At 42.6% G+C, this 27,246-nt stretch overlaps 1 protein-coding gene across 1 annotated transcript in view; it reads left to right on the top strand.

Annotated features, from left to right (window-relative positions):
- meis1b (Meis homeobox 1 b) overlaps positions 1-27,246 on the top strand; it is a 79,737-nt gene that overhangs the window by 17,251 nt on the left and 35,240 nt on the right. The window contains exon 8 of the mRNA XM_039784170.1: positions 20,464-20,609. Coding sequence (XP_039640104.1) covers positions 20,464-20,609 — 146 coding nt within the window. The remainder of the gene's footprint in view (positions 1-20,463; positions 20,610-27,246) is intronic.

Consider the following 27,246-nt stretch of genomic DNA (forward strand, 5'->3'; position numbering starts at 1 on the left):
AAAAGAGAAATTACAGTACACAAAGCAATATCTGTGTGTGTGTGTATGTGCACGCCTCTACCTCTGATGACTAATGGTCTGGGGCAGCCAGGCAAGATCTGATTGGTCGCTCTAATGAGCGTGCTCTGTGCCGAGTTTGGGTTCCTGCTTCTGTGACCTTTGCCCGTTATAACAAAACTCACTTTTTTTTTTCCCTCCTTTACCTTTGGCCTCGTTATTGAAAATGACACTTCATTTTTTTCTTTTTTTATTTTTGGGGGTCTCTCTCTCTCTCTTCCTCTCTCTCTTGCTCTCTCTCTCATTCAAGATTCAAGATTTACTTTATTGTCATTTTCATGTGTACTTCCATACATACAAAAAATGAGATATTGTTCCCCCAGCTTATGTCAGTATAAAACAAGGAAATAAATAGAATTAAAACACATAAAATACAGCATATAGACATATAGGACGAGCTTGGGCACAAAGTATTAAAGTGCAGTGGAGAGTAGCAGCTTGTGCAGAATAGCAGCACATTATGTAAAGTGCAATGCAGTCATCCCCACTATTGTAGGTTTTTGTTTTTTGAATTTCATCAGAGGGTAAAATGTGGGGTAGTGATTGTGTACATGTACATGTGCATGTGTATGTGCGTTGGTGTGTGCAATGAATCAGGTGCTTTGATTTGTCCAAGTGTTACGAGAGTTGGGACCGATGCACGTATGTAGTTATCGGGTTTCTCCGGGTCCTGAAACATGTAAATTAAGTAAATTTAAGATAAAAAATGACCTAAAATCTGCTTTTTCAGCCATATTTGTTATCAGTTTCATTACCATAAGCGTCCAGTATCAAATTAAAACAGAGCTTGGGTAGAATTATAATATCTAAAACACAGATTAATGTCACATTAATCATTTCCTATTGGTATCATTTCTCTTCACAGTTGCACAACTTTTCCCACTTCTATTGTGTGGCAAAACAAAGAAAATCATACAGGTGTAATGCTCAGGTGTTCACATACTTTTAGCCATGTAGTATATTTTTTCTTAATTCAGAAAGAATCAACCTAGGTAGCATTAAACAGCTCTCTCAACTTATTTCTAATGTCCGCAGACACCCTGCTTTCTGCATTTATATGTGTGATTGCTTTTATTTTCTGTAGTGTTTCTGGACACGCACGCACACACACACACGCACCCACGCACGCACGCACGCACACACACACACACACACACACACACACACACACACACACACACATACATACACACACAGAGAGTGTAGCGCATCAGGACACAGTGACAGCAGTAAATACCGGAGGACATCTTGGACTGTTTTCAGGTTTAAATGGGTTAAGAGCTATCACTGCCACGTCATATTGGCTCTGGCAAATTGTGTGTCAGTCACTTGGTAATCCCAGTAAGCTGGTTATTTATCTGTTTGGCACTTTGCTCGCTCTCTCCCCGACAGTTTCACCCTGTTGTCTCTCCTCCCTCTTTCTCGCTCTTTCATCTTTGCATCCTCCCTCTCTTCTCCAGTTTTCCCTTGTCTCCCACCTACTCTCGCGTCTCGCTCTTTCATTTTGCTCTCAGTCGGTTTCTCTCTACTTGTGAACCCCCGTGCTTTTCTCTCTCTCCTCCCCCTATTTTCTTCCATGCCTCCCACTCGCTCTAAAACACTACCTTTGTTTATCCTTCTTCTTTCCCTTTCTCTCACCTCTTTGTTCCTTTCGCTCGCTCTTTCTTCCCCATCTTTCTCTCTTCCACTTTTTTTACATCTCTGTTTTTCCTCTTTGTTTTCATCTTGTCATCTTTTTCTCTCATCTTTGTGCTGTTTCTTTCTGACTCTGTTTAGCTCTTCCTCTTTCTTCATCCCTCCTTTATTCTCTTTCCTTATCTTGTTTATCTTTCACACTCTTCCTTTCTCATGTTATTTTTCTCTTCTCATCTTTCTTTCTCAGTTTAATTTCTTAACCTTGCTTCTCATCTCTATCTTTACTCCTCTCCTCCTTTCCTCATTTCTTCATGTTCATTCTAGTATTTCCCCCCTCCTCTTCTGCCTTTTACAGATTGCTTTCTCACTGACCTTTCTCTCTCTCTTTCTCTCTCTTCCACTTTCTTCATTTTCTTCCCTCTGCCTGTAGAGCTGCACAGCTAATGGCCATCTTTCTCTCCTTTACTCATTCTCTCCTTTCTCTCATCTATCCTTCAATCCGCCCGCTTTACTCTTTCTCCTCAGTCTATCAAGCCACCTTCTTACTCTCCTTCCTCACCTCATTCTTCACTCAATCTTTCTCTATATCCTCCCTGTTTGTCTCTGTATCGTTTGCCCCCTTCTTCCTTCTTCTTCTCAGAGAAAGGATGCTGGATGTTCGAAGGCCTTTAACTAGTGAACTCGAGTCTCCTCTCAGCCTTTTTTCTGAGGCTATTCCTGAGACAAACACATGCTCCGCTCTGCCCTCTTCTCTGAACGGTTCACTGCCCATTAGTATAAAAATCCCCATTTCTACCCGGAAATGTAGCGCTCACACTCTCAAATCCAAGAGCTGCAGGAATTGTGAGGAAGTCTCCATTACATAAGACCAGAGGTCTATATGTTGAATGTACATGTTGTTGAACTTGATTGCAGGAGAAGATACTCTTTTTAATGCACAGTTTTCAATAACGTGATCGTGTGATTTTTTTAAAATGAGATCTTTCTTTGACCTTTTATTCATCAGCAGGTGTTTTGCAGTGATTTGTCAGTGTCAGTAAGAATGTCAGCATTTAAAAACAATTTTTATTTTTGCATGTGCTGACAATGCTCACATGCTGAGTTCTTATAAGTGTTTATGCTGTGACCACAATGCCAATGGTATTTTGTCGCACTGAATTCCACTGGCAGTCAGAAGAAGTGGAGGGAGGATCACATTTGCTTCACACATGTCATTAAAATCTGTCTTGGGTGTCTCCTCTCTCTCTAAAAGAGCAGAGAAAGAAGAAAGCCTCTTATTTTTCTCCTCCCTTTCTCTGGGAGGTCTTTGTTAACATCCAGCAAGCTTCGACAGCGAGAGTCGGAGAGCGGCACTGTAGTTAATTAGTCCCACTCTATTAGCACAGATGTTTGCTAGCTAGTTGCTACCAACAGGGCCCTTTGTTTAATACCCAGAAGTCCACTGGAGAAGCCGCATTGTAGCTGTTGTTGCTTTGGATCATGCTTCACTGTGAAGAGTAAAGCTTGAAGGGCAGAGGAAAAGCCAACAGATCATATAGGCCTGCGATGGAGGGGGGGTCCCTCACGGACATGAGCGGGCCCTCTCTTTTTTTTCTCCCAGTATAAAGTACTCCTCTTTGCCTGTGTGAATTTGTAAGGACACCCCTTGGCTTCTCTGAGGGCCTTTCGTGTGAGGCAAACAGAATAACATTCAGGCGCTGAATCTTCACCAGCTGCAGCGATGTGGATGCATTGAGCAGAGGAGCGGGGCAGAGTGTTTGCTCTGTTTTTGAAAGCTACAGGGTTTCCCTCTCTGCTTGTCAGAAACATCCAGGGAGTGAGGTGACGACTGGCGATATTAGATATGTATCACCAATTACCCAGACCGTTTGGGAAGAGTACAGTGTGCTGCGCCAAGGCACATAGCTCCCTGTAAGGCAATGTGTTAGTGTCTGCATACATTTCTAGTGTCTGAGTAGTGGCCTGGGATTTCTGGTTGTTGGTCTGATATCTAGCTCTGAGAGTTTTTTTTGGCTGGTGTAGTTGGATGAATGCTCAACAATGTCAATATCAAATATTTGCTATTTGACCGACCTGAACTGTGTCTAAGTCTAATATGGGTAGCTCATAGTCTCATATAGTAGTTCATTTCTGCTGCATGAGGTCCTGTTATCCTTGAACTAATTGTTCCAGTCTGTACAATAAAATTCCTGCATTGTTATTAGAATTGATGATTAGAGTAAATCCAACTTTGATGTATGAATGAACCCTGTAAAATATGGAAAGAAATAAGTAGATCAGTAATATACTGTAAAGTATCACTTAAATGAAAAGACCTGTGGTGCCCTAATGGCTGAAGATGGGAATCTTTGCCAGAACAGTTGCTAGTGTGAGTCCCAGCTGGGGGATGTGACACTTGGTCTTCCCCATATTTAGGATGTGGCCCTAAAACATTTGGATAGTCTGCTTTTCTATTTTGATATGTATTTTAATATCATATCCCAATACAGCTTTGCCCCATTCATTTTGAAACATTGTATATCATTTCCACTGGCTGAAATGTTGTCCACACAGCAGTTTAAAAGGAGACTGAATGTGATTTAGAGCCTAATGTTCAATCAGAATTACAACACAGCTATCAATGTGCGGAATATTGAAGTTTAACATCCATCCATCCATCCATCCATCCATCCATCCATCCATCCATCCATCCATCCATCCATCCATCCATCCTTCAACCCTCCAACCTCTGTACCCTTCAACAAGGTCAGGCCACAGTGAAGTTGTTGCTTTCTGTCTCCTCATTGGCTAGTCTCCAGGGCCGGGGAGAGCAAACGAGGACATGGACAGAGGTGCCAGTCAATCAGAAGCCAGATCCGGCTCATCCAATCACTCGGCTTCACTTGGTCCCCTCAAAGTCACCGATTAATTGGTCCGATTGTCCAGTAGACTGGAAGAGAGAACTGTTTGTGTGTGTGTGTGTGTGTGTGTGTGTGTGTGTGTATTCCACTCTCTGGACAGCTTTTTTCTCCCAGTAGCCTTTAGCTGCTCTTGAAAAATGTTCTGTTAATAGGAATATGATTGTGTATTGGTTGCATTGGCACACATTCAATGACAGCTTTAGTAAAAATCCGATAGCTTGCGGTTTTTAAAATTCTTACATACTTAAAAGCAGCAGTGCTGTAATGTTGAATTTAATGGTGGGTGAACTATCATCTAGTTGGTGATCATAAAGTAACGAGACACTAATATAAAAAGCATTAATCTGTGTACATATCAAAACTCTTAAGTGTTAATTATTTTTGGCCCAGCCTTAAAAATTCATAAATCTGCGAGAGAAACAGTACTTTACACTTTTTTATGTAGGTTGTCTAGATGTTGTCTAGACGTTATTAAGGAAGATACTCGGTCCGGTAAATTTTCTTATGTCCAGCTTTCCTGGTAATCTGTTTAAATGTGAGGCTCTGTGGCTAGATAAAAGGTATGTGGTTCTCTGCAGTCTGTATTACTGGAGGTGTGTGTGTAAGTACAGTAGCTGGCAGACACAAACAAGAATCTCTCTTTGATTTCCTCAGAGCGTGAACACGGGGAAAAAAGAGAGAGGAAGAAGACAAAAGTGAAAGAAAAAACAGAAAGAAACATCATAATTAGAGTAACATAAGGCAGAAGGAAGAGAATCTCATAGTGAATGCTGTGAAAACATTTTGATGCTGACTGGAGCAGTGTAGCCAGTGTTTGACAGACAATATCTTTTCTGCCAGTTCAGAGGGGAGAGAGCTGTGGCCGGGCCACCTGAAGCTCACTATGTGTCCCATAGAAGGTTGAAGTAAAAGTGTAAAAGTATGTGTTTAAAATTTTTGTAATATCTGCGTGGTCGCAAGAGCATTAGCCTAACTTTCAGTTCACATGCTGTTTATGAAAATCAATATTTGAAAGGCATAAAGGGCAATTGCATCTTAAAACAAATTGAGAAAACATCCCTCAACAACTCAGCGTTGCCAGTAGGAATGTTTATTCAGCCTCCGCTGGATTTACTGCATCTCAAACAATATTATCTGTAGTTACCTGGGAAAAGAGATGTTTGTCCTTTTAGTGTCCAATCACGACCTCCCTCTCTCAGATTCACTGAGATCTTTACGACCTCGCTCTATCGCGGCGGCCGACGTGTCAACCAACATGTAATGACTCGCCTCGTAGAAAGCGATAGCCCTCAATGACTTTTTATTGCCTCGTGCGCAATAAGCAAATCCGAAGTGGCCTGCGTTTGCCCCTCTCGAAAAAGAGGAAATTGTATCAGGTTCCCACAGCGAGGGGCCAGTTTGCTTTTAGGATTAAGGCTGGTGTCACCCGGCCACTGGGGTCGTGTGGAAGAAAGGATCAGAAATACAAGTAAACAAAGTAACTTCCTCCACCCTCTCCAACTAGCTCCTCTCCTTTGTCTCCTTTCACATGTGAAATGATCTTCTGCTTAATCAGTCAGATTCACTAACTTGTGTTTTATTGGCTTGAGTGAACGTCTCGTCTATGAGACGATGATAGTTATAAAACTGTTTGATAAAGTGTCAGAGGCTATTTGAGTGTTTGACTTAGGGATTTACAGTATGTGCCGTTTGTAGCTGAGCATGTGTACACATCATCATGTCAGCCTTATATTTGCACATATTGTCTTTACTTTCTCTCAGAGTCTCATTTCTCTCTATATGCCTTTTGCTCTTACTACGCCCGCACATTTTTGACTTTCTGTAATAACATTCAGAGGTGAATAAAATGTCTCACCCTGTCTCTCTGTTACATTAAATCTCCCCTGCATTCACTCAGTCGGTCTCTCTCCGTCTGTTGGTTACATGTGGGCATGTTTGCATGACCAAAGAAATGCAAAGTCTAGCCCAGACCATTACAATATGCCTTGTGTGCACAATTTACATGAACTACAGTACATATTCATTCATGACATGCATGCACACAAAATAGCTTCTCCCACCTTCTTCCCCAGTCTCTCTTATGCCTTCACTCAGTCCTTGCACTCAGGATGTGTTCTGTTCATAAAGTCTGTCAAATGGAAAACATTGGAATCATTTTGTTTCTTAGTTTTGTTAGTTGTGTTGCATTTCATCTTCATTGTTTTACCTATAAATGCACGTGGATCACACCATGTAGTTTGCCGCTGCTCCAAGAAAGACAGCCGCTCATTTGAAAAAAAAAAGAAAAGAGGTTCTACTTCATTTGCTTCAGTGAGGGAGTGCAAGCGGGAGGGAAATGTATCTTTAGCTCCCATGTTATAATTGTGGCACGCTAATGATGTAGACACATTCTCGCTGTCTGTTTACAGGAAGCGCTCTTCTTTAATTTGCGACTGGCGTGAATGCCAAATGCCTATATCTAATTACTGGTGTTTGCTAAAAGATACTATTTACACACACTTTTTGCATTGCAGATGTCTCTTGTGTGTTGGGATGGGGAGATTATGACAAGAAAAGTTAAATGTGCAAACGTGGTAAAGACCATTTTCTTAAATTTTATATTTTTCTGTCTGTGTCAAGGAAGTGGAAATTAGAAGAAGAGAAATTCTTCTCCACATATTATTTGTACATTTAAACATAAAGATGTTTTCATTCAGTGCCTCTGAATTCACAATCATGTTTGAAAAGTGTCAACTGAGGACTCCATTCAGGTTTATTTATGTATGATGCTCCATAATTTGCATCATTGTCATGTAATCATGTCCTAAAAGAAGATGCCACTTTTGTGAAATTACTGGATTCTCCTTTTGGAAGGGACTTCTTTAGCTTTGATTTTCAAATGTAAACAAGTAGAAATGTGGTAATTCACTTGTCATACAAATGAAAAGGGAAAAAAAGCATGGTCATTTACTTGTTATATTATTTGTGTTGTTTGTGTAGAGGGTCTTGTGTTCTTGCCGTGGGAAACTTGTCATAGCGAAGAATGGTGACAAATTCCAAATTTGTCACCAGTCCTTATTTTGTTTGTTTCCAATTCAGCTCCAAATTGCCTGGAATCATACATACACACACTCATGCACAATACACACAGACACACATACAAGCTCTCATAGACAGAAAATGCCCTGGTTCTTAATCGTGGCCAGTACAGGATCATAGGGAATCACAGCGACTCATCACTGGCGTGTCACTCCGCATTACATCTGGCCGATAAAACAACCTTAAACTCTCTCTCCTCCTTCTGTCTTTCCATTTATCTAGCAGCTGACTGTGCCTCCCTCCCTCCTCCTCCCTTGAAAGGGATCTGAGCTCAGGGCCCAGGAGGCCTCTGATCAGATAGATGTTAACTTTTCAGGGAAAGCCCTGATAGCAGGCTGGAGAATTCAGACAATCACCTCTGACAGTGGATGACAGGAGGACAAGATGAGCGTTCTCATGAGCTTTCCTACTGTTTATGTAGGAAGTAACCAAGAGTATTAATTTTAGATGGATAGATGGCGACATACTGTAGTTCACTTGTATGGAGGAAGAATGAGAGGAGAAAGAGAGAAGGAATGGAGGAGGGAGGGGGTGAGCAAAGAGTCAGGGTATTAGCACTTTGTTTAGTGGAGAAGCATTGTTTGGCCCCTTGGCACACACAAGAGCACACACAAGAACAAACACAAGAGCTAACACACACACACACACGCACACAAATAAGCAACTCACACATGCACAGAGCACCAACGTTTATTTAAGCTTTTGATAAAGAGATTAGCCCATCATCCTACGCTCTTAAGCTAGCCGAGGGGGTCCGTGTTCAGGAAATCCTGGCTTTCCTGACACATGGGCTTATAGGGAAACCTGGCTCATGCAACACTTATATGATATTAATACAATTCCTCATGGTCAGATTAACGTGATTTGGTCTTAAAATGGAGGTCAGATTGGTGTATTTCAGTGAAGAGGGAAAAGAGACAGGGGCGGGGGACCGAAAGTTACTATGAGAGAGAGAGAGAGAGAGAGAGAAAGATGGAATCAGAAAAAGGAGGCGAAGAAGTTGTGCCAGCTGGGCTGTTTTTCTTTTCCCTTTATTATTAGCCCTATCAGAATGGTTGGAGTCCAGCTTAAAGCTACAAACAGCGGAGTGCTAATTTTAGCCTCCAAAGAGGATAAGGATAAATAGCTTGCTGCCAGTTTGCCATATGGTCCTCTGTCGATTATATTGTGTCAGGAATATTTCCACCCCACCCCCACCCCTACCCAAACATACACATAAACACACACATATGTTATTTCAGCATTAATGACATTGGGGGATGGCTTTATCTCAACATGTAGATATGATTGAGGGGTTCATTTGCAAAAAGCAGAATTTTAGAAATATTATCCCACAATGTCATTATTAAACACATTTAAGTCTGTGAAGGTGTTACTATCCCTAGAAAAGGCGCATAATTAGTTCTTTTCTTTTGTATAGTTAATCCCTATGTGAGAATCAAATACTGAAACTGTAATTTTCAGACAGGAAGTTGTTGTTGTGGCGAAGGTGGCCTCAACCAGTAACCTTTGTTTCATCCACTCTAGCTTCTAGCTGCAAAGTAACATTTGGCCTCTTCTGTAATCTCCTGCAACTTGGTTTATATTCTCACTTGTAAATGTGAGCCCCGTAGAAGAATAAAAATGAGTCTCTCTCTTTCTCTCTCTCCATGAACACATGCATATGTTCACATGTAAATTCAACTCACACAGCCACTCTCCATTATTCTCTCCCTCTCTCTCCCTCAAATTGAAATAATTCAATTTATGGACACAGTTCCAGACCTCCCTGGCTAAGACCATTATGCATGGAGCCCCCCCCTTTTCTAACAAAAGAACGGGAGAATTTACCAGCCGGCTCTCCAAACGACACCCACACAAAGCCAATTTCATGCCAGCAAAACACTAGCAGTAGCGCCATTTTTTGGTCAATACCAGCATCCCTGTGGATTTTTTTATTCTTTGAATATGGGTCGATGCTACTTTAATTTTTTGTTAGGGCTTATTTTATAACCCCAATATGACACATGCAACTCCCTTCTGCTTCTAACATTCAAACATGCCCTTTATACAGGTGTTTACTCATTTAAAAGTGAAATTGATAAAATTAAATATTCTGTTTCAGCATTAAAAGCGTAAAGATGTAACATGCAACATTTAAAGTAACCTGGGATGCAGGGGGATGGAGGTAAAGGGTGGCTTTAATGTGCGCCAACTGGGCCAAAGCTTGACCCAGGGCTAACCCAGACCAAACATGCTGCCCCCTGAGGCCCCCTCCCCTTGGTCCGTTTGACATGGATACCTGCTATAGGGATTAGACTGAGAGATAAAGACCTCAGCAAGCTTTTCTAAGAGTTTAGAGAGAGAGAGAGAACAAGGAAAGAGAGGGCTAGATAACAAATACCTGTAGGTAAACACAAGAGCAGCAGGGTGGGCCGGAGGGCAGCATTGACGTTTACTTTGTGTGTTTGCAGAGCAACACAAGGCATGCCACTTTCTGTACACACACTCATGAACACACACATTTGGATGCAACCCGATCGTCCCTTCTTGCTCCGAGCCAGTGAAACTCAAAGAGATGAGCAGGGACTGGGGGCTGAGATTCTCACTAGTGATAACCTTTGGAGTAAAGGCCTGAGTGGCAGTGTTAAAACAAACACACACACACACACACACACACTGCATACATATTGTACACACAAACTCCCATGGGCAGTCCCAGGTCTTTGTTCCACTGAGATTCTCTTCAGGCAGAGAGGTCATACTCTTACAGGAAGTCACCCCCAGAGAGGGCTGCCTCTTTCAGGAAGTGACTTGATCGGACTGTGTGGCGAGAGCGCCGCTGTCCACGGGGGGCATATCAATCCCGTCCACATGGGCCCATGCTCCACAGGAAATAGGCCTGCTGTAAACCCACTCACTTCCTCTTCCTCTGTCCCTGTCTCGCAAGCCTTATCGGGTCTGCGTATGGGAAGGCTGATAGGACTACAAATCCCCCACATCCCCACAACACCACATCCTGTGCCTATCAAGGACACATTGACAAGAAGGAGGAAGTGGAGATGCAGCATTACTTTGGAGGGGCAATTTATAGGTTAATTTAATACCTCAGCATGTAAAAAAAAACAGAGAAGTTGGGGTGATATCAGAAGTGTGGATATCCTCGATCTGGGCTTGAAGAAGGACTCTGCAACACTCAAGCTCCCCAACAGCCAGTTCCATATTTACTCATTAAAAGTCAGCTAAGACCCTAAAATGTAAATGCAACAACTCAACAACTAAAAGTATTTAAATAGAGTAGGTTGTTACTCCGATAATGACTTATCCTGTTTTCCTAACCACCCCTTCAGTAACCTGAGCTTGTGGGTGCAGACCATATTATACTCCTTCATAGCACTAAAACCTTCTGTTATTCCAAAAAAATTCACTGGAAGCTAATGCGCTATTATTAGCCTGTGCCACCGCAGGGTTAGCGTGCTTGTATTATCTAACTACATACTGCAGTTTGGCTGGCGCTGATAGGTTAGCATGAGCGGGAAAATCCATGTGTATTAAAAGCGTTTTTCATAGTCTGTGTCATTCAGATAGTGACCACGTGGAAAAATGCACACGCAGGCAACAGCTGTACACACTAGCTCTGAAAAATAAACAGGGAAACTTGAGTTTGGTTAATGGAACTATTTACCCTTAACATAAAGACATGATTACAGACAGAACAGGCTGATTGTTGGTACTGAAATGATATATGTCCACTTAATTTTAGTTAATTAAACTGATGGCTTTGAGAGTTTGGTTGAAGTTAAACAAGTTGCTGCAAGATATAATTTCACTAAATTTAGCTCATCTGAACAGATGCTCAGATCATTTGAAAGGATGTATTTAGAGTAAATTCATGTTGGTTAAAAATGATACTTTGGTACTTTAGCTTGGTAGAGGGGAGTTGGAAGTTAAAGTGTCTTTGTTCTGAGAAAGCTATATTTGCAGTTTGAATTTATTGAAAAGGATATTTTGATGGTTTATTAAAGGACTTTCATGATTAAATCTAGTTTTCTTGTGGTTATTAAACATATTTTTAGTGGAGTTAGTTGTTAGAGTGTTGTTAGTCCACAACAAAGTTTAAATGGGATGTTTCCCCTTTTAGTTTAGCTAAGGGTTCCCTCTCTTTGTTCCAAGTCTACATTGAAGGACTTTTAAACGCCCTTCAGCACATCAGCTGACTTTTGGAAAGGACCGCCATGCCATTGTGCTGTTAAGTGCTCTTAGCTTTTGTTATAGTCCTTGTCCTCTCTGCCATCCCTTCCCCCTTTCCCTCTTCTTCCATAGTCCATTTCACTCTCTCACTCTGTGCATTTGTTGTGTGCTTAGTTTGGCTGAAGCTTGGTGAGTCGAAGGTGTCAAAAGCCATCTGAGAGCTAGCGAAGCAATTGTGAGAGTTAAGAGTGAGAAAGCAGCAAAAGAGGCACGATTTCAGGAGTGTTGGTGTTGGTGTGTGTGTGTGTGTGTGTGTGTGTGTGTGTGTGTGTTTGAGGAGTTCCCTTCACTGAGGCGAAGAATCTGTGGGCCCCCCTCACAAGTGCTCCCGTTTGAACTGGGTCTCGCTTTCTATCTTCAGGTTAGAAAAAAAGAAAACGGCAACACAAAGGCAAGAGGGGAAAAATCAATAGTTACACAGCAAAAGTGCTCAACATGAAAGGGTGAATTCTTCGCCCTACACTTCCATTTTAGGTTGTACCGTCTGCCTCTTTCTCCCTTATTCTTTTTCTCTCGACTGATCTGAAAGTGGGAATAAAAGGCAGTCGGTGTGTGTGTGTGTGTGTGTGTTTCTGTGCGTGGAGGCATACTGCAGTTTAATGTCGTGTCGGTGCCCCGCGCTTCAGGCAGTTTCCAGCGTGTCAGGCAGCCTGTGGTGATGACCCTTTACTGGAAAATGGCACAGAGAGAGCAGTCACATTTACACTGACATTTTTGCCATCACCTATGGCTATGTCAACAGGCCTGACCCCCTCTTCTCTCTCTCAGCCAACAGTGGATGGGCCTCAGCCATAACACACAGAAGAACAGGAACATTTTCACAGAGAAAATGAGCATTAACACAGGTCTAATATTCAATATTTGGTAAAAGGTTAATTGTTTGGTATATAACATGTCATAAAAGAGTGAAAAAACACCCAGCACAATTTCACAGAGCCCACGTGAGATGTCTTTAAATTACTTGTTGCTTGCCACAACTGAAAGATATTCACTTTTAAACCATATAAAACCGAGAAAAGCAACACATTTGAGTAGCTTTAGTTTTTTGCGTGGATTGACTAATAACTAACTAATATATTGATTTCATTGTACAATGTCACCTGTACACATGTTAATAAGAAACACATGAAAAAACATGCACCAATGTCCACTTACATTCAATATGAATGCTGACAACAATGCACTCAAATCACGCCAGCAAAAGCCACATAAATCTCACAGACCTAAAGCCTTGCAAATGCTTTTTATCAACCCATAAATATGATAACTGGCCTGTGTCTTTTCTTCTTTTGTTGTTAGTTAAACACATTCCCTGTCTCTGGCTTCCTGATCCCATCCTCATCAGATCACCACAAATGAAATAATTGCTCCAAAATTGGCTCGGATTCTCACAACATGTATTCTCCAGTTAATTACAAATAACCCTTGTAAATGACTCACCAGTTACTGCCATTATTGAATCTGTCAGTGCTGATCCACAAAACTGTCATCATTCAAAGTAACTGGCTTTGTAATTGCAAAGCACTCGTTATTTACTGTAATTATTTCAATGGAATTGTCTTTGATTACAGGAAGCAATTACTTAGCTCTCCCCTTATTGTTTACCTGGCAAGCCCCATTTTGTTTTTTCTTTCGTAATAATGACAACTTTCTCTCTAATCTTTTCATTCATTATATGTTCAACAAAGATTAATCTATGCTTCAGACTTAGTGATATGACCCAAATGCGTTCGCTGAAGTTTTAAGCAAAGATCTGAAAATCGTGGAGTGTCTCTCTGGCAAAGGCAGGAAGGAAAGGCTAGACTATAGCCATATTGTTTTGTCGACAGCGCATGTCATTATCCACAGTGTAGTCGAGGGGATTTCTCTCTGTCTCTCCTCCTCTGGGAGGCGAAACAGCATTGGTGACATTGTATTGAAGTGTGTGTTGGTTTAGAATACTTTGTTAGTCATTATTGGAAAGTTGCCTTCTGGAAGAAATTGGTGCAAGTGATTGATTGTGTTCAAGTGTGTGGCTGTTTTGGTGCGGTAAAGGGAAAGACGCTTTTGAAAATGTGCCCCTACTTGGGAATTGTGTTGCAAGGAATTCCTGCATGTTCAGAATATTTGGAAGTGGGAGGGGCCTCTAGAGCCATGCAAAGGGAACCCCCCACTGCCTGCAGCCCCCCTGTACTCCCCCTCCCCAAGTCTAGAGCTTATGAATGGCCTGAATACAATAAACGCCACTTTTTTCTTCTCTCCCTCCCTCTTGCAAGCCCTTCTTTACCTCTCTGAGGATTTCTGGGAATGTTATGTATGTGTATGTGTGTGAGAGTGTGTGTGTGTTTGTGTGTGAGTGCCACAGAGAAAAAGAGTGAGAAGGAGAGCACTTTAGTGAATGTACATCAGCATGCGTGTGTGCGCTTTATGTATCATGTTTTGAGTGTGTGTGTATGCATGCATTTCTCGTCTGCCAATATGAGATGTGTGTATTCCATGTGGAACAGGATAGCAGCTCCCTAAGGCCTGGGCCTTGCCTGGGCAGCCAACCCAGGGTCATGTGAGCTTTCTGGGGTGTGAAACTCTAGGAGTGGCCCATGAGAGATCAGCTCCAGGTCACTCACAGTGAAAGACACACTCTCTCTCTCTCTTACAACAAATAGCCAATAGAATAAATACATGTCATAAACTCAAAAGACCTGTCTCCATTCCTTCCCCCTCTGAGTCCATCCACGGCCTATAAAACCTTTCAAAAACATCTCACAGTATCCTCCAAAAACGTTAAGCCATCTGTGAATGATTCCTCACACAGGATTCAACTCATGACATCTGGCACAAAGCTAATATTCATAACCCTTATTCCTCAACTCAGCAGAGCCTCTATGAAGAAAAAATTATTAGAAAGCTAAATGTCATTATTCTCTCGCGTTGCGCTAGAAGCGACGTGGCTGACAAGATTGCTGTTCGCAGATGACTGACTGGTGAATCCGCGGCCGTTAATTTGCCAGGCAGCAGAAAAATGGCTGACACCTCGGAATGGCACGTGTGCCCGCGCAGAGGGGGCAGGTAGTACCAATCTCTGTCTTACGCTGAGAGATGGTTCATAATCAGATCATAACAGATTAGCCTAGATACTGCTTGATAATGTCAGGGTATGCCTTGAGACAGAGAGATGTAGAGATGTGATGAAGACACTGGAGAGGCAGACGAAGAGACAGAAGAGAGGAAGCGTCATTAGTACTCATTAGTTGAAGAGGTAGACTGAAAACATCAAGACTGAGGATATCGAACAATGTTAACCTAGTTTACCTCAATTTTGAAACATATTTAATTAGTGAAATATCATTTACCACTGTCTGTTTGATTTACAAAGAAAGAAAACTCCAAACCTACATATACCTAATCTTACATCCCCAACAATGTGCAAATATCCTCCATACCAACCTCACACTCCAGCAGACAGAGAGAAAGAGGAGAGAGACAAGTAATGAAGTAAGAAGGACGGGAGGCAGGAATGAAACATGAAGTGGCGGAAAGGCTTAAATAAAAGCCATCGGAGCTGAATGAGCATGGAAATAAGTGTCTGTTTAGCTAATGCTAACGAAGGTAGTGAAAATGCATGAAGAAAGCTAACCTAGTTTTTTACGTCATTATCTGTTTGCTCACAGTGTGTGTGTGTGTGTGTGTGTGTGTGTGTGTGGGTTTGTACGAGTGTGTATTTATGTATACGGCGTGTGAGGGGACTGATAAAATATTCCTTCCCTTCGTTGGCCCCGGGGCATTTCAACTGCCCCTGGCTCCTTCCAGTCACTGGCCTGCTCCCTAATTGCCACACACACACACACACACACACACACACACACACACACACACACACACACGCACGCATGCACGCGCACACACACACACACACACACACACACATGCGACATTCAGAGCTTCTGTGGCTGGAAACACATGCATAAGGAAAAACAGAGATAGACACACATGTACAGAAGAATGCACATCCATCTATCCATGCATGCATTCTTCACACACGAACATGCACCCCCACCGTTCTGCATTGATTCACCCCCTCCCTCTCCCAGCCCCTCCTCTAACTAGTTGCAAAGATGTTGTCATGGCTGATCAGTGGGCCAGGCCCAGAGTTGTGCCTGTGGCTTTTCCTCGTGGGGGGAGACTGGAGCTTGCTAGCCTAGCTGCCCCATGCTGTATGCAGCCCAGGGTTACAGCCTGCTGGTGCTCTTAATGAGCCTGGCAGCCTGTGTATGGAGAGTAACGAACTGGTTCATTGGCTGTCCGGCTGACTGACAAGGTTACTACATGACTGGCTGACTGACTTGGTGGCTTTATAGACTGACTAGCTTGCTGGCTGTCTAGATAGTTACTTACTGGTTGACAGTGTGGACTACACAGTGTACAACTACCTAACTGACTAAAGGGTGTATTGGCTGAATGATGAACTGACTATGACGTCACTGCAGCCATGTTTACACTCAAGCAGATACATTTGACATCGCTGCTTACATGTCAGAAGTTTTCTGGCCACTCAGGCATGCCAGCGATCCACACTGAAAACACAAAAGAGAACAACAATGTTTAAATCTGGCCTATTGAGTGTGCCCAAGAAGCTTGAGCCATTTAAAATATGCTCTAATTGCTTAAAAATGCTACACATAGCATGTTTTCAGATGTCTCTATATTGGAAGGCCTTTTCTGAAAAGTCCTGTTTTTGGTGTTTGTTTGGAAAATTTTAGCTTCAAAGGCCAAAATAGAGAAAAGAATTATCTGCATTACAGTGGACATTGCCTGACTGACTGTCCTGCATCACATTTTTTTCAATTGATTAACTCCAGTCTGCCACACAGCATCTCTTCCCTCTCCTATCCATTATTTTCTCCTCCTTCATCGCCTCCTTCAGTGGCTTGAGATTTTTCGTTCTCTCTTTTCCGCTCTCACTGATTATTCCACATCCGTTCTTCCACTCTCTTCTTGCCCTCCTTCACCATCTCCCATTCACCTTATTTCCCTGTTACCCTGTGTTTTCTCTCTCTCTCTCTCTCTCTCTCTCTCTCTCTCTCTCTCTCTCTCTCTCTCTCTCTCTCTCACAAGCTGAGGTAACACCATTGACATTTCCCCAACATGGCTGCCAGACACAGCTTCAACACCTTTCCTGCTTCACCCTTCCTCACTCCCACAGTCTTTTTCTTTTCTCTCCTCCCACCTCCTGCTCTTCCCTCTCGCTTGCTGGAGTTAAAGCAAAGGAGAAATTAGCCCCAGACCTTGCAGAGGTGATTGGTATCAAATTGCAGTGAAAATGGAAATGCCAATAAAATTGACAGCCTCTCTCCAGCCCTCCTCCTTTCTTTTCCCCCTCCTAGGTAAAGTAAGTGTCTATAGGTCAGACTTACTTAGAAGTATTGGGACGAGATGAATACTAGGGAAGGGTTAAGGTTTCCCTCTCTGGCTTAAGGTTTGGGTTGTATGCATGACTAAAAAAGTCAAACTTTGCCTAAAATCTGTAAAAAGTGGGGGTCAATTTAATTTCTTTTTCCATAACATTCATTTTGCATAAATGTTCTGAGGCAACCTTGTGTATGTTGTATGAACAAAAGTACTGGTTCTATGTTCTTTTCACATGGATCAATGATATGAGATAGATCTGATATAAGTAGAGATGTAATGCAACCTACTTCTCCCACATTATGCATCATTTTGGTATGTGATTAATTATTGATTAGCTAGAGATCTTTAGGGTTATTTTGCATTCTGTAGGGTCATATTTAAGAGTTCTAAAGATTGTAGTTGATGCTTGATTCACCATACACCAATATATATATGATGTAGTACTGTAAAATATGGCTGATATACTGCAGATATGGGGCAGTGGTGACCTAAAGGACCATGCATATTCTCATGACAGTTTTCTCTGAGCATCCACACTTTCATGACTTATTTTGTGCTTTCTCTGTCCCCTTTGTCTTTTCTCTCTCTCTCTTGTTTCCCCTTATCCCCATGCTTCTCACGATTTCTCACCTCTTCCTGAGCCTGCCTGCTCGCCCACTCTCTCCTACTTGCTGGCTTGCATAGATACTTACTCACTCACTCACTCACTCACTCACTCTCTCACTCACTTACTCACTCATAGAGTCACTCACTCATACACTCACTCATGCTCTGAGCTGGTTCTCCAGCCGTTTGCTTCTGTTTTCCCAACTCACATGGGACAAGCCCCTAGGTTTGTTATTGTAGGCTTTGCTGAACATGAGCCGGTCTTTACAACGGATTGAAAGCATTTGCTTCCAATGAAAATCTGGTCTAAGATTACAGGGCCTCGACTCGGCTCACCCCTCTTTTCCACCAGGCAGAGAGATGCAGGGAGGAAAAGAGAAAGTGAGACACAGACAGAGGGGTGGGTGTATTTTAGCCCTGAAACAGTAGGCAGAAAAAACTCACTTGTTAAGCTCAGGCTGCGTTTGTCCCGGGCTAATGATGTAACTGAAGCTTGCAATATGAGTGTGTTTTTAGACAGAGAGAGGTCTAGGAGCTCGGTGTAAGGAGTTCATTGTCTTGAGTTAGTCGATTAATGGATTAGTTAATTGACAACAATAATTGATTAATTGTTTAAGTTGTTTATGAAGAAAACATGTCAACGATTCACTAGTTTCTGCTCTCGGATGTAATGATTTGCTGTTTTTCACTGTTTTATGTCTTTGCAAACTGTATGTGGAAGTAACTCTAGGCTCTGGGAAATTGTGGAATTGATTGATTAATCAGATCAATAATCAACAGATTATCCAGTAATTTACAGTAAACTGGCAGAGGTTACTGACATGCTCACATTGCCTGAATTCAACTTTTGACCTTTTGTTGGTGCTATTAGTAGCCCAATCCTACCACCAGCTTTATCTTCATGTGTGCATTATTGATGTGAAGTGTGTGGCGTTTGCATCAGTAGCTATGAAAATCAAGCTCTTGTTATATCCCTCCCCCATCCCCAATAGCGTCACCTCCGCTTCCACAAGAGGTTCATTAAAAAGCCTTCAATATGTGTGCATATGTATCTCCTTCTGCCAGAACAGTCGGCGAGAGAGAGTGAGAGCTAGCCAAGAGTGTTGTTTCGTATGGATCGTTGAGAGCCTCTCTCTCCTAATGGTGTATATAATTCAGGTACCCTCCAGGCATGCTTTCAGGAATTCTTTTGCCCGAGGTAATGGGGAGCAAAGGCCTGGGTTTTAGACCCTTGATTATTCCATTGATGCGGCAGGCTGGAAAAAAGTCATCTCCAACCGGATTAGTGCCAACATCCCCATTAATTATCGATGAATCGGGGGCTTAGGGTTTAGCTAGGTGCTGGGTGTCGCCCTCTGCAAGTTAGCGGAGCACGGGCCCGCTCGAATGCAGTTATCTACTCCTGTCACAGTGAATAGACCTAGAAGCTTTAGAAGTGCTTTGTGTGTAATCAATAAATAACTGGATCCAATTCTGTGCACTGCTTGAACATTTTTTCTTCTTCTTCTTTCCTTCCCCTCACTTCCAGTCAGAGGTGGCATGGGACAAAAGTCAGTTATCAGCTGCTGAAATTTCTTACAGTGAGGGTGCCACTTGTTTACCTCGCCTCATGTTTCTTTTATGATTATCGTCTTTATTGAGGGTGGATGCATTTTTGAATAATGATAATAACAATTAGGCTTTTCACAGCCACAGATGGAAGGAGCCTTTTTCTCTCCACTGGAGCAGTATAGTATAGAATGCGTACAGTAATTGGGTAGTTTGAATATGCGTGTGTATGTGTGTGTATGAGTTCTTGTTGTTGAGTCTGAATGCAGAGAAAAGGCCCATGGAGCGCCTTCCTTTCACTTTACCTCTCAGTGCTCAAATACTCTAAGCTGTCTAGTGTTCCCCTTAGGTGAGGTTAACTGGCCTTAATAGAGCCTTATCGAAGCCCTACAGGTTGCTGTAAGCAGCCATGACGCCATTGTTATGAAAAGCAGCTAGCTTTGTTAGCGCTGTTTGTGCCTCTGACTTCCCTTTTTCCACCTATTTTCCTTTTATTTTCTGCCTTCCCCCTCCTCGCAACCTCCCTCTTTGTAGTGCCGTGTTACTCTTTCCACCTCAGGTAAAATGGCAGAATGCGCTGGGGCGACGCTTCAATAACTATTTTCCCCTCAGGATAATAAAGACTAAATCTCTCTGTCATTTTCAATTCTGTGCAGGCTTGGATGGGAGAGTGGGGAAATGCGACCTTACAAGTCTTTTGTGCTCCCCTTCTCCCTCTCTTTTTCGCAGAAAGATGCGAGCGCTGGCTGTGTTTTCAAGTGGCGGGGGGGGGGAGAAAAATGAAAGGCAGGGTTATTTATAAATGTATTAAAAATGAATGCATTTATGAGGTGCTGTTTTCCAGCCATTCTCTGCTTGCCATTGTTGTGTCTCTATACCCCTCCGTCTGTGCATACAAAGCCCTCCAGAATTCCTTCGAAATCGTATTTATTCCCTTTGAACGCAGAGGCGCAGCGAATGCAGGAAGTAAACAAACTGTGTGTCTGATCTCCGCTGTCTCTTCCTGTTTCTTGTCATGTGACAGGTGATGGCCTGGACAACAGCGTGGCTTCACCGAGCACAGGGGATGATGATGACCCGGATAAAGAGAAGAAACGCAACAAGAAGAGAGGGATCTTCCCTAAGGTGGCCACCAACATTATGAGAGCATGGCTCTTTCAGCACCTAACAGTGAGTTGAATGAAACACCATTTGCTCTCAGTTTCATATCATGTGTGTACACTTCAACTTCACTTCACAGCCACAGGCTTTCTAATTCACACACACACACACACACACACACACACACACACACACACACACACACACACACACACACACACACACACACACACACACACACACACACACACACACACACACACACACACCTATCTTTCTAGCTCTGCTCCTGTCTTTTTTTGACACAAATTCACAAAGAAACACACATAAACACAAACCCATTGACACATACTGACTCATGGCTCATTGACACTCACATACACACCACCACAGTCCACCCCCCCACCCCCCCACCCCCTTCTCCACAATATATCCTGGTTTATACGGTGAACACTTCAAAGACACAGGCCTGTGTAATCTGCCGGCCATCTCTGCAGCCTGCGCTCTCGCTCATCATGTGCTGAAACTGAATAAGGTTGAAGCTAAGAAGAGACGCCCCCGGCCATAAATGCATATACATAGATGAACCTTATTAAGAACAAATCTGTCATTATTTAACAGATGCCTGGGTTGCAAAGGCCTGTGGTTTGGCTTTCTTTTCATTCAGTTAGAACAGGGATACCAATGCCATTAGTACCCGCTGACAGCATCGCAAATTGTTGGGGGGGAAATAGCGTGGGAAAAAAATAATTTTGATGCTGAAATATACAAATGTGACTGTGAAAATAGATCCAACAGTAAATAGAGTTCTGTCTTCTTAAACAACACGTTTCTATCATTTAATAACGATCAGAATGATCAAATGAATTCACCAGCCACAGTTAGAATTGTTAGACACAAAACATATTCCAGAGACTTAAACTTACCTGACATTCAAACTACAACAGCTCAAGACCTCTGAATGACAGCTGACATCTCAGTGATTCAAATAATATATCATATCAAATGACAGCAAAAAACAATTCATGCTAAATATTAGGCTAGTTGTATGTCAAAAAGGTTACATTTCAAAAAGGATTAAAAAATAATAATAATAATAATCTAAAAAGATGTACACAGGTTATTCTTGCATGAAGGTGTGATGAAATTCAGAAGAAGACATTAACAAGACTAAGTTTTTTACGTAAAAAATGCATCGTAGATAGAGTTCATGTGTAAAGCAGTTTTAAAAAAATAATGATTTATTTTCTGTGTTTATTGTTGCACTGTGTTAAAGTCCTGATTACAGTTCGAATCTAGTGTTGAGGAAATATGTTTCAAAACTAACCTCAGCCAGGCTTGCGTCACTCACTTTCTGAATTTGTCAGGGGTTTGTGGAGAACGCGATACAGTTTGGCTGAGTGGGTGGTGGTTTGCACAAGCCAGCAGGGAGGATGCTGGGGAAAGTCATTTTGTTGTTGGATTATGGATATTGCATGGGGTCCACTTTCCATTTTTTTCCTTTTTTGTAGCTCTCGATCGTTGATGTTGATGGTATGCATTGCTGTTTTCCAATAGTGTTAATGGCAAATTGGAGGAACATTTTTCATTTTGCGTGTACTGTAGTGTGGCATTTGGCAGAGATATAAAGTGAATATCTGCACACAGAATATATACACACACATCTCACAAGGCTTCTTATACTTTTTGTTTTTCTTTGTGTTCTCCCCTTTCCATCTAACCCTCACCACCTCCTTCACAAACCACCAGCTCTCCATCACCCTGCACACACATACACACACACACACAATTCATCGCACTTACACACTAACCTCTCCTCCCTGACCTCAACATACACCCCCCGAAACCTTCGGGGCTACAGGGGAAAGGTGTTTGAAACACACATACATCCTGTCTGTGGAAATACAGTTCAGAACACACTAGTCTAGTGAAATGCACCAACACACACACACACACACACACACACACACACACACACACACACACACACACACACACACACACACACACACACACACACACAGCAACACACCTACTGTGTCATATTACACCATGAGTTGGGCTTATGGGAGGCTTCTGCACTGTTAGATCTCAAACAGTGGGAAGGATATAAGTGTGTGTCAAGGGAGCGAGGGAGAAGAGAAGAGGAGGAGAAGGCAAGGAGGTGAAAAGGTGGATAAGAAGGATCCATCAGCCTTATCCTTCTCCCAGGAAAGAAGAGAAAGAAACTAAAACATGCACACATACAGGCACACAATGGCACATAGGCTATGTTGCTTTATGGCACTAAACAGGAAGAAGCTGCTGTTCTCACGGTGCAAGAACTGAGAAGTAAACTGAAAGGTTGATTGGAAAATCACTTCCAATATGTCTATCATTCAGCAAAGCCAAATAGAAATGAAACCCAGGCGGAGAGTAGAAACATCTCCTTTGTTTATGGAAAATGTGGTCTTAATTTTGAGTAACACTGGCATTAACAATACCACTGGTGTCAGATAAATGCTCGCAGTGGTCTCATTTGTTTACAATAATCTTTCTTCAATATCACCATTAATTTAATCACCATATGTCTGTGTTTATAAATGTTACATATACCACATCTAATGCAAAAACATTTACAGTATCTCTTACATTGGCGGTATGTCTCTCTGTCTCTGCTGGTACAAACATAAACATGGACAGCTGATCTGGGCTCATCCACAGCATCATCAGCTGGCCTGCCTTTGTTTCACAGAGGGATGGAGGATGTGAGTCTGGTCTCTTAGAGATAGACACAATGCCAATTAGGCACACACAGACGCATGCATGCACACACATACACACACACAGATTCATGGCAGAGTGCTGTGGCCCTACACAAAAGATATGCAGGATTTGACTGTGAAGGGACAATGGAGCAGAATAGAGTAGAAGTTTGGATACCCACCTTCATGTATTTTCTGTTATTCGCCCTCACACTTGGACCCTCAGGGGAGTTCCCATTGTACCGATGAGGAAGGGGAAGGTGGGTGGCAAACTGAGGCTGCGAGTGCACCAGCAGGGTAGGTGGTAGGTGGCATTCATATATTTTTTTACTGTTGTTTTGAAGACATTTCTGCATCTCACTTATCCATCAAGGATGCTCATTTTCAATGTCTTGTTATAGCAGGAAAAGGGGAAGATTTTAAAGCAGAGTGTGCCATGTTTGTTGTTAACATGGACACCAACAGTAGAAAAGGTTCCCTAAATTGTTGGTATTATCAGTTCCCAGGTTCAAAGCCAGAGTGCATTTGGTGTAATGAATCATCCCCTGTGAAGGGTGAAAAAAAATCAAGAAATAACAGAAAAAGAAGTAGAAATATGCTTCTATCTGTTGTGTGATGGGTAGTGTGACAGATAGAGCAGTGGTATTGAATTTGATATGATGACGACAGTCGCAGCTCGCTGAGTTCTCTCCAGCACGCCCTATGAGCTCATATGTTGTCGACAGTGCTTGTAGGACAAGTTCATCGGAAGAATTTGGCGGCTCTGATTTGGAGCGACTACAAAACATTAGCGTTAACCGCCTGTCACCAATGGCCGGACCACGCAGCTCGCTGCCAGATTGACATGCAGCTGTAAACTTGGTGGGAAACCAAAATAAAGGGCAGCGGACGGGTTTTCCACTTGTGTCCTCAACTCATTTTGATCTTCGTTTTCCATTGACATTCTTAATGAAACATTTGTTGTGACTACTAGCAGTCATTTGGTTTTACTGACTGAACTAAATGGGGCATTTGATAAGATAAAGCTGCAAAAATGCTTTAGTCCAATTGACAAACTCACCTTTATATCTACTTAACATCAATAAGGATGTGTTTAAACAGATTTTTTTCAGGAAATGTTTAACAAAATGATTTAAGTTGTCGAATCAATTTGTTTGTGTTACAACCAAAAAGACAAGCACTTAGATAAAGAAATAGCTCGTACCCAATCTCTGTTTCCTCCATCCCTCCTATTGTGCAGTTGGAATCCACCTAACCCCCACTCACCCACCCCTTCCTCCTCACAAATGGTATTTTCTTGTTTAATTTAACAAGAAATGAGTAGTAAATGAAAGCTCAGGCCTCAAATCCCCAACGCGCCCTGTGCTCTGCTCTCCACTCCCCTATGAAAAGGCAATTTGTGAAATTATGTGATAGAGTAATTAGATGGAATTCACCCCCGCCTCCCCACTACACACACCCATTTAGATTGTTGCCTTGCTAAACTGAAGTAGGTGTGTGTGTGTAGGGCAGGGGGGGTGTTGGCATTCAGAGTGTTAGCATCGGTGTATTAGCCTGGCAGACTGGGACACACACTCTCATACACATTATCACTAACACTCTCTCATTGTGGCTCTCCTCCCCTTCTATTTGTACACATACTCAATGTAACGAGGGGCAGCCGCGATCGCAGCTCATAAAAGAAGCCAAACCCGCAAACCCTCAATGAGCTGTTTTTTTTCCTCCTCTTCCTTTCTCCTCTTAAAATGTGTAAAATGCACAGAAAGAGAGTATAAAAAATCCAACTGGAAGGCATAATCCCCCGTTAATACAATTAGAGTCTAATTTAACCGCTCGTGTACGCAGATGTAGCCGAGCTGGGCGAGCGCCGTTACCCCCCTTGGAAATGTTTTTTTTTTTTTTTTTTGCAACACAGCAGTGTGCAGCAGGCTTTTGAGCAGAAACAGGTGTGAAAGGCAATATAATTCATTTCTGCGCTGGCAGAGGAGGGCAGGAGCCTCGCTATCGTGGGCCCTGAGTGGTGGAGGAATCCAGGCTGCGTGTGCAGAGTTGCGAGGGGCCGAGAGGAAGTGATAGATGTATGGATGGATGGGTGGGTGCACTAATCATTAAAGGCAATATGTTTTTCCTTATAGCTTAATGGTTTCGATTGGAATTGAACTGAACATAGAACAACAGGGCAGAGTACTCTCAACTGTCAAGCTTGTTTGGGACATTGCTTTCTCCAGGTTGGACGAGGGTGTCTGTGTTCCTTTGATGGTCATAGAGTGACTCACTAATGTGTTTTATCTGTTCCTGATAGAGAATATATATAATCAATAAGAAAATTCAGCAGATTGTTTCTGCAGCGTGTAAACTCACAACCTATCATTTCCTGAACTTCTCACCAAGAGAACACAAACCAGATATCTAAAGCCTCATCTAAACATCAGAAGGGAGGGAAAAAAACTTTTGAGGTCAGAGTTCGCCATTGCCTCAGATGCCATTAGTCTTCATCTGTTTATTGCTGGAGCCTGGACATGTCAGCACCCTGGTCACCCGCGGCAACCCTGACCCGCCACGGCAACCCAAGTCTGGATGGATGTTATCCTACTGGTCCAACCAGAAATTTGTACATGTAAAATTGTCCCTAGTCTGAACTTTACTTTTTAAGAAAGAACTGGAATGGGGTAAGAGAAAGGGAGATAACATACAGTACAGTAGGACAAACGTACATATTTATGACTACGGTCTTCCTGCGATTGTTGTTAGACTTGTTTGTCTTAGTTATCCACTGCACAAATTAAGTTTCTCATGAAGAATAATTTCAATTTCCTAATTAATAGCTATAAAGAACATCTGGTAGCCAGCTTAAAAGGAGAAAATCAGCTGACTGTGTTTTCATTCATTTATTCATCAACAGCAACAAAGGCTCGATGTCCATCTTGATACTGTAAAGTAATGTAGTGGCCTATGTGGCCTGGTGTCTCCGATTAGGTTGTAATTGAATCTAAGTGGCAGTCAGAATCTTAGGCGCCACTGCATTAGGATTTCAAAGAGGTCCTAAGAGACGGCAGACAGACGGACAGATCTGCCAAAGGCCTGGCATGACACTGTGATGAGACAGAGCGGCGGAGGAAAACAAGAGAACAAGTTACTATTGTCAGCATTTTTATTCAGTTTCAGAACATGATAGAAATGGCTTTGATGGCTACTTTTTGTGTAAATGATTTCTTTAGTGCATGTGTGCGACTAGGTGTGTGTGTGTGTGTGTGTGTGTGGAGGGGTGTGTGGGTGCGTTCGTGTGTGTGTGTATGTGCGTGTTTGTACGAGGGCATTTGGAAGCAAAGCCTTGTACTTAGCAATCACAGGAGTGGTTGGTGTCAGAGGAGGCAGCTGAGTCGACCTGCTTACTCCAACAACACACACACACACACACACACACACACACACACACACACACACATACATGCACGCACACACATGCTCACACTCATACTGTGCCCCAACCCCCACATTACCCCACACCTTGTAATGAAAACATCATCAATTATCCCTCCTGACAGGCCCCAGGGACCAAAGGCAGACAGCTCTCTTTGGGGGCTTCTCTTTGTGGACTGACCCTCACAGACACACAGACTTCTACTCACACACTCTGCAACCATTTCCTGAGCATTGATGTTTATTCTGTATTAAAAGTTGGTATAACATTTTTTCCAGGAGCGTCGATAGTCGTTCATGAGAGTGCATAGTAGATAATAGGACGGTCCATGTAGTCGAGGTGGAGGAGGCAGGAGTTGTGTCTGTGTGTGTGTGTGTGTGTGTGTGTGTGTGTGTGTGTGTGTGTGTGTGTGTGTGTGTGTGTGTGGTTTTGGGGGTATTGGTGGAGAGGGGGTTATGGTATGGCCAGGGCAGAGGGAAGCCATCAGTCTTGACAAGGACTCCTGAAAGGCCATCTGTTTCATGATTGATGGATGGAATGA

Source organism: Perca fluviatilis, chromosome 19 (assembly GCF_010015445.1).
Source record: "Perca fluviatilis chromosome 19, GENO_Pfluv_1.0, whole genome shotgun sequence".
NCBI lineage: Eukaryota > Metazoa > Chordata > Actinopteri > Perciformes > Percidae > Perca > Perca fluviatilis.